The 8,490-nt window shown below is 54.9% G+C and overlaps 1 protein-coding gene across 1 annotated transcript in view; it reads right to left on the bottom strand.

The window, feature by feature from the left end:
- Positions 1 to 339: 339 nt before the first annotated feature.
- Positions 340 to 8,490, bottom strand: part of DTX1 (deltex E3 ubiquitin ligase 1) — a 42,136-nt gene continuing 33,985 nt past the window's right edge. Inside the window, exons 4-10 of the mRNA XM_017946227.3 lie at positions 5,147 to 5,208; positions 4,673 to 4,834; positions 4,300 to 4,361; positions 3,459 to 3,617; positions 3,204 to 3,365; positions 2,992 to 3,081; positions 340 to 1,648 (exon numbers count right to left, since the gene is read on the bottom strand). Of these exons, the coding sequence (XP_017801716.1) occupies positions 1,424 to 1,648; positions 2,992 to 3,081; positions 3,204 to 3,365; positions 3,459 to 3,617; positions 4,300 to 4,361; positions 4,673 to 4,834; positions 5,147 to 5,208 (922 nt within the window). The 3' untranslated portion in view covers positions 340 to 1,423. The remainder of the gene's footprint in view (positions 1,649 to 2,991; positions 3,082 to 3,203; positions 3,366 to 3,458; positions 3,618 to 4,299; positions 4,362 to 4,672; positions 4,835 to 5,146; positions 5,209 to 8,490) is intronic.

The raw sequence follows: 8,490 nt of genomic DNA, 5'->3' as shown, positions 1-8,490 counted from the left end.
GAGCTGATCACAGTGTCTCCCAGCTCCTCCGTATTCTCCCCGAGGCTCCCAGTTCTCCGCCCGAGTTCCTTGTTTCTTGTCTCTTGTCATTGTGCCAGGGAGCAGATGTGTGCATTGCCTCGTGCTCTTGTGAAAGAGAAGGGTACTTTCACCTTTGCATTCTTGGAAACTTGGACTAGGAGGGTCTGTCACTGCTCCACTGCCCCCACCCCTTCCGGCCCGAGGCAATGACCCTGAAGTTGCCATTCTCTTGCAAGCCATCACTCCCCAATGGGGCTGACTGCAGCCCCCAGGAACAGAGCCACCCACCCCTCTCTTGGCAGGAAAAGACCAGGCGAGGAGGAGAAAGACCATTTATTTCTCCACCCACAGTGGGACTGGTAGGTTTTGAAAAGAGCAATCGCTGGCATACCTTTAAATCTTGGCTGACTCCCACCGTGGCAGCCAATCAGCAGAGGCAGAGCTGGTGAGTTGCCTGGGCAACGGGCCCCTGGTTGGCCGGAGACGATTAGCCACCCCACTGCCCACTCCCAACGAAAGGGAAATTGACTCTCTGCTGTCCACTCTGCTTTAAAATACATGGGCCCAAACTAGGCCTCCTCCTCTCGCTCCTGAAGTCAGAAGCGCCAGCCTTTGGCTCTCAAAATTGGGAGCGATTAGGTGGAGAGGATGGGACAGGGAGGATGGGAGAACAGTGCCTTTATCTGGGACAGACAGAAGGCCTGGAGATGGGAAGGGAGAAGGAGATCAGAGTCCAGAGAGATGAAGAGGGACAAACACAAAATCAGGACCCTCTAGTCCCTGCTTGCACTGGCCATTCTTTTGTAGAACTGCCCAGTCATCTGGGGGCTTCCACCCCATGGGCCCACCATTGCCCAATCAGTGGGTGGCAGACATGGGTGATGACATGGAATGGGTGAGGCATCGGGGGTACACTGAGTTTCCCAAGTCCCTGTTTGCCCCCCGAGCCCTGGCAGGCCCCTAAGGGCTTGCCCTGCATCCTCCAGTTTGCAGACAAGTTTGTACAGATGCAACTGAGACACAGATGGGGATCCACATGGGGGGGTCATGGGGTCTTTCTGTCGCTTCTCTTCCAGCCTGGGGGCAAGTAGAGGCACGTGGGTGTGCGTGCATGAGTTCAACAGGACGTGTGTGTGTGTGTGAGGGGGCGGGTCTCTGTCTTTTTGGTAGGGAGGTTTCCAGTACTCTCTGCACGGCCCTCTCAGGGAGCTATGATTCGGAGCCAGCCTGACATGCCATCTCTCTTCATCCCAGCTGCCACCAGGCAGGTCCCCCGAATGGCTGCGGCTCCTTCCGCAGGCTCCTCCCCAGCCCTGAACCTGGGCCACCAGGACACACCTGGCGAAGGAGGCATTTGCCGGACCAGGGGCAAAGCAGGAGGGAAGGTGGGCAGCCTTGGGCCTCAGGCCTTGGCTGCAGCCTCGGATACACCCTGGGCTGTGAGCTCGGCCAGCACGTTGTCTAGGTAGCTAGCGTCCGGGTAGCCGTGGCCCGTGAGGTTGGATCCAAACTCGGTCTTATGGTGGATCTCGTTCCACACCACGGTGTCCGACTCGCCCGTGGTGTTGGAGGTGCCGATGGTGAAGATGAGTCTTCTTTCCCAGGCCGTGATGAGCAGCCGCAGCACCTGGGGGGACAGGGACACGGTGGGGCTGGGCGGAGGCCACAGGCAGCTTCCAGCCCAGCAGCCTCAGCCTCCCTCCCTCCCCTGCCACATCATGGCTACCTTATGGTTTCATCCATTGGCACCGACTACGTACTGCCGACTTTGCCATTTCCTTTATATTTGTATTTCCTGAACTGCCAGTAAAAGCTCTTTCCAAGTTATTTGTTTGTTTTGTCTTTCCTTTCCTTTTTTTTTTTTTTTTTTGGCGGGGGGGACAGAATCTTGCTGTGTTGCCCAGGCTGGAGTGCAGTAGTGCCACCAGAGCTCACTGCAGCCTCGAACTCCTGGGCTCCAGCAATCGTCCCACATCAGCCTCCCAAGTAGCTGGGACTACAGGTAGGCACCACCAAGCCCAGCTAAAATTACAAACTTTTTGGAGAGACAGAGTCTCACTATATTGCCCAGATTGGTCTCAAACTCCTGGCCTCCCACCTCAGCCTCCCCAAGTGCAGGGATTAGAGGTGTGCCCCACTGTGCTTGGCCTGCCTGTTTCTTTCTTTTCTGTGTGTGATGGAGTCTTGCTCTGTCACCCAGGCTAGAGTGCTAGAGTGCCGTGGGGTGATCTCGGCTCACTGCAACCTCTGCCTCCTGAGTTCAAGCAATTCTCCTGCCTCATCCTCCCCGGTAGCTGGGACTACAGGCGCACTTCACCACTCCCGGATTTTCGTATTTTTAGTAGAGATGGGGTTTCACCATGTTGGCCAGGCTGGTCTCAAACTCCTGATCTTGTGATCCACCTGCCTTGGTCTCCCAAAGTGCTGGGATTAGAGGCATGAGCCACCGCACCCAGCCCTGCCTGTTTTTTTTCTGGGGTGAAGAAAGCATCTGGCAGCTCTCTGCTCTATTTAGTTTGGACTCCACACTACATTAAAGAGCAACTTGTAAATTAGTTACTAACATTCAAAAGCCTAGAGATTTCCCATGAAAATCTGGATTTCTTGGTGCTCTTGAAAAGCAGAAAGTCAAATCAGACAGTCTGTAGGGTGATGGTGAGAGCTTAGACTGCCTGGGCTCAAATCCGAGCTCTGTCACTTAGTTTCTGTGTGACCACGGTCAAGTGACTTGCCCTTTCTGAAGCTTTGCATCTTTGTCTATAAAATGGGGTCAGGATCTTGACCTCAGCGGCTGGGGAAAGGAGGTAAGATGTGTGAAGCCGGTGGCCATGGTCGCTGCTGTTGCGGTGCTGCTTTGGGGAGGAATGTGAGAGCAGGGATTGGGAATGATGGGGACCACAGGCCCAGGCCAGTGGTTGCTGGAGCCCCTGCCTGTGCCTATCTCCCGTACCCTCACGACTGGGCACCCACCTTCCGGCCTTTCTCATTGTTGGGTAGATAGCAGTGGCGAGGGAATCCTCTTGCGGTGAACTTCTTTCCGGGGTTGGGGTGCTCAGGGCCCTGCAGGGAGGGACAGTAGCAGGGATTTAGACCATGAACAGGTGGTGGCAGGGCAGAGGAGCGTCTGGAGGAGTCAGAGGGGAGTGGGGGCTGGGGGCCAGAGAGGCAGAATGGGAGTCCACCTGGATGCCTGTAGGGATGTCGTAGACGATGCGGATGGTCTGGGTGTCAGGGAAGCCAGGCAGCGAGTGGGGGATGAGGTGGAACTCCATCTTCCCAGGCGGCTGCGTACCCGTCTTCTCCCCGTAGATGGCCTTGCAGGTGGGGCACTGCAGGCTGCCATCCTGGGCAGGGGAGGCTGGCAGTGAGTTCCCAGTGGCCCCCCAACCCCACTCCGTTCCCTGCCCACTCCCCAGCCACTGTCCTGCCCAACCCACCTTGTTGCCATTGGAGTACATGGCCACGAGGCACAGCAGGTGGTACATGTGGCCGCAGCGGCCCAGGCGGCCCACAAGCTCAGGCCGCACGCCCTTGTGCCGAAGCACGCCCTCGTAGCCTGACGCTGTGACCAGCCGCTCCATGCAGATGGTGCAGTCCTGCAGGTGGGCAGCAGGGGAGACTGAGGACTGGGAAGGGCAGGGCACCTACTGGGTCAGCACTGCCCCTCGGCGGGTCACCATGGGCAGCAGACCACACTCTCTCTGGCGCCCATTTGGCAAAGGGAGACAGGACACACCCTCTGCCCCATACATTGGTTTCTTTTCTTTTCTTCTTCATTTTTATTTTTTATTAAGAGACAGGCTCTGTTGCCCAGGCTGAAGCGCAACGGTGCAATCATAGCTCACTGCAGAGTCGAACTCCCGGGCTCAGGAGATCCTCCTGCCTCAGCCTCCATCATAGCTGGGACTACAGAATGAGCCACTGCGCCCAGCCCCTTCCCATATATTGAATTCTGATACATCACAGAGGAAGATGGCTCCCTCACCACTCCCCAGGTGAATTAAGGGCTTAACTATCAAAAACAAAACTTAAAAACATTTAGTGGAAAATATGGGTGAAAATGACACAAAAACTCAATCATCAAAAGATGGATAAATGTGAGTCCATTAAACGTAAGCATTTCTATTCATCAAAAAAACCTCATAAAGAAAGTGAAGAAAGGAACAAACTAGAGGAGCTCTGTATCACCCAGAACCCAGGAGGAGGGGTGAGGGTTCCTGCCCCCTCCATGCCAGGGCCCTCCCCCCTGCCCCCCCCACCCCCTCATCCCCTCCTCACCTCATCAGGTGGATTTTTCACCTTCTGCATGTATCTTCGAACCACATCCTCGGGATTCTTACCTGCAGGGACACAGCGGGGTGGGTTTGAGGGTACCCAGAGTCTGTCCCTGAAGGCTTGGCTCAGAACTGGGTCAGGGGTCAGAGGGTAGGGGTCAGGGTGGAAAGGGTTGGTCAGGGTCAGAAGTCAGGGGTTGCTGGAGGTTAGCTGTAACAGGAACTGGTGAAAGATGGGGCCAGGCAAAGGGAGCTGAAATCAGGCAATGGAGGTGAGGTCGTAAATGCTAAGAATAAGTCGGAGACCAGAGGTCACACAGTTGTGGTCAAGGCTTAGTGGGGTTCATCTCGTGTGAGGCAGGGGGCGGAGAGCGTACTCTTTTTAAGGTGCTTCTTCTTGGTCTTGCGGCACACCCCGGGCACGCCGGGCACGGGCTTCACGTCGCTCTTGCTCACTGGCGGCGGGTGCAGGATGGGCTTGGGGGCCCGCGTCAGGCACACGGGCAGCCCGGCCGCGCACAGCAGTATCCCGGTCATCCCTAGGGGTCGGGGGGCGCAGTCAGAGGGCGGGGCGCCATCCTCGCCCAGACCCCCGACCATTGGCCCTGGGAATCCCGGGGCCCTCCTGTGGGTGGGAGGGTTGCACTCTTGGGCCACACCCACTCAGCCGCTTGAAGGCCCCTGAAGGGCCTTCTGCGGGCCACGCCCACCCCGTGTCCTGGGCCCAGTGGAAGGGGCGTTTCCTCTGGGCCACGCCCGCCGGCCCATCTCGGGGGCGGGGTCACCGGGTGACAGGGGGGCTGCCTCCTAGTGGGCCCCGCCCTTCTTTCCCGCCCCGGGCCAGACCTCACCTGCCAGGGCCGGATGGACTGGCCCAGTACCATTCAAGTTCTTCACTGGGAGCGCGGGGACCCTGCGGGGAGAAGAGGAGACGCCGCTGCTGGACTCCAGCCCCCGACACCACGTCAGGGGACCTGGCTTGCCTTCTGTCTCTGGCTCCTGGGCACACACCCTGGCCTCTTTGTACCTCTCTCTGCCAACTGCAGTGACCTCCAGGAAACTCTCTTTCTACTCTGACATCCTATTATGGGGCGGGGGTGGCCAGGACCTCGGCCCAGGTTCCAGTGGGATGCACCCTTAAGACTTTAGTGCAGACCCCTCCTTACCCTACAGCCGGCTCCTCCCTCGAGAGGGCGCTTTGGCTCTGAGGGCTCCTTTCATTGGCCGCTGTGCCTGAAACCCAACTACTAGTGTTGTAACTATTTTAGCATCTCTCAAAACTTGTTAGATGTAGCATTATTAATCTCCATAAAATGTTCCAGGAAAGAAGGATTCAGGAATCAAGTAAGTTAGGAACACGTCACTGTCTCCCTCTCTGAAATTCACAACATATCTGAGCATATTAAAGGCTCTGACAAGCCCTGCATAAGAACATATCATTAACAATGATAAATTCAGGTTTTCAAAAGCATTTGGTGATGACTTTTTTTTTCTCTTCTGGAATATTTACTGATGCCAGTTTCTGTGACAAGGTACTATCCTCTCTTCAAATGAAGAGCCCCTAGGAAAAGGTATCCTGACTCTTCCCCTGGCCCTCAAAAGAGCTTTGGCTGTTGGAGTCAGTCAGAGCTGCTTTCATATCTCAGTGCAACCACTAATGAGTTGGGCGCCACACAGCATGTCAATCTCATCTCTTGTAAGGGGTGGTCTGTAAAATGGGGATAATATGGTACCTTTTTTTTTTTTTTTGACTGCTGTGAGAATTCCGTGAAATTATATGTGTCAAGGGCCAAGCACAGTTCCTGGTACCTAACAGATACTAAAAGCACAGCCATTGGTATCATCACTGTCAGCTGTGCAATCCTGGCCGAGTAATTTCACCTGTCTGCTTCTCAGGCACTAAGTCCTGGTGTAACTTCTCTCCATCTTAGAGAGGAAACCACAAAACTGCTGTAGTGACAACATTGAACAAGTCATTTAACTTCTTGATCCTCAGTTACCTTATCTGTAACACAGGCATATTAACACCTCACTTATAGAGTCGTTGGGAGGACTAAAGGAGAGCTTGCGGTGATGTGTACGGTGTGTCTGCCTGAGTCCTCCTGGCTTCAGCACTTGTTTATGCAGGGAAACTGGTGTCTTGCTGTTGATGGGCATGGAACCCTGGCTGGATACGTTCTGATGAAGAGGGGTGTTCTGAAATCCAGGGGGCAGCCTGAAGGCCTTGGGGGATGTGCCATGAGAGGGGACAGGAAGGGCTAGGAGCAGTGACAGCTGGAGAAGGAGCTGCAGCAGCCGCCTTGGCTCTTGACATGCCTGTTCAGGTCACAGCCTGTCCAATGCTGTCTGGTCACCTGTCCTTGGCAGGCACAGTTGGCACCAGAAAGCATCTTCAAGCAAATGGTGCCCTTGGCAGGCTTGGGTACTGCTGCAGTGGGTGCAGACACACAGACATACACCCAGGGCACACACCATCCACACAGATCCACAGATCCAGATATACACACAGACGTGGAGAAGATCACACAGACTTATCATACCCCCCGGGACACATTACACACACATGTTTAAGTACACAGACACACAAACACACACAACCCAGGACGTATACCACAGATACATGCACACACACAGACACACATATCAGGGAGCCTCCCTCCCCATCTGTCTACTTGGGGAATGCACTGCACACACCAGGGAATGCACACCCTGCACACATACATGGACACACACAGGCACACTTCAGGGCACACCCCCCACGAACATACATGGATTAAGATACACACACACTCACATATTCCAGGGAACACCTCCCCACACCTACAGAGACTCATGCACACATGGGGACATACAAATACACACAGAAGCACACACAGCTCTCCCCTGGAAGGACACTCCATGGACAAGAGAGGGGGCTCATGTAGACCAGTACTGCACCTGTCACTGCCGCCCCTCTCCCCAGCTGCACAGAGCTGGGTAAAGTGGGCAGCAAACCCAGAGTTTGGTGCGCTCAGCCCTCACACGCACCCGGCACGCTGCAGCCTGCAGAACGGCCTGCCATCCACACACAGACACATGATTCCGCACTGCCTGTGGGGAAGTACTCATGCGTACTGATTCACATCATGCATGGGGGCGCAGGAGGACACGCTGACTCACTGCACGCGAGGACACACGCGCACATGCTCTCACCCACACCTCCCGACACTGACACACACTCAGCCTGGGAGGCCCACACCCGTACACACGCAGATGCACAATCACACATGCACACAGGTACAGCGCACAGGCACCCACTCAGTGGCTGCTCAGCTATACTGGCTAGTATCATGTGGCCAGGACTCCCATCCCAGACCCCTCTGAGGGCTGTGGAGAGGTCTGGAGCAGACATCTGGATCGAGCCCCTTGAGGAGGTGTGGCATGACTGAAGTCAATGAACACAGCTCCTGAGGGAGGCAGGATGGGATGGCAGGTACCCTGGGTCCCCCAGGACCTGGTCAGTGGAGGTGGGAAGAAAGCACTGTGCCTCGGTTTCCCCATCTATAATGGATATAGAATCCTGTGAAGGTTAAGTGTGTTAAAACATGTAAAGCTCATCATTTGGCACAGGGATGAGAGTGAAGGTGTCTTGATTTTCTTGTTGGGCACCCTGCGGTGGGGTGCCCATGAAAAGGGGTGCTGAGTATTCATTTGACCCTTTTCAGGGTCTGTCATAATCCTCCAGGACCTTCCTGAGGTGGGCAGCTCTCACCACTCTAACTTCCTCCCTCCCCATACTTTTACAGGAATGCATAGAGGTATTTCCCTCAAGCTTCTCCTCTTCCCTGCCCATTCTTCAAGCACCTCTAGTGCAGACACACCAGTTAAGTCTAGGTCTCTCTCACACCTCTTTCTTCCTTTCTGTCTCACAAGAAGAAAGTATCTTTTTTTTTTCTCTAGAGCTACCCATAAAATGGGTGGAAAGAAAAATATTTAGCATGCATACCACCACTGGTTGGTCTCCTACCTGTGGCAGACATCACTAATCCATCACAGCACTCTCTCAAGCTTAGCAGGGTCCTCAGTACAGCTCTCCAGGCAGCCTCTATAAATCAGTAAAGCCAGTTTGCTACCCCAGGTCTATATAATGCCCAAAGTCTGGCCCAGTGGGTAACCCTGCTCTTGCTGAATGTTTGGCCTAGGAGTTAGACAGAGG

This window comes from Papio anubis, chromosome 9 (assembly GCF_008728515.1).
Source record: "Papio anubis isolate 15944 chromosome 9, Panubis1.0, whole genome shotgun sequence".
Taxonomy (NCBI): domain Eukaryota; kingdom Metazoa; phylum Chordata; class Mammalia; order Primates; family Cercopithecidae; genus Papio; species Papio anubis.
The sequence above is the reverse complement of the archived record's forward strand: the minus strand, read 5'-3'. Positions and strand labels throughout refer to the sequence as shown.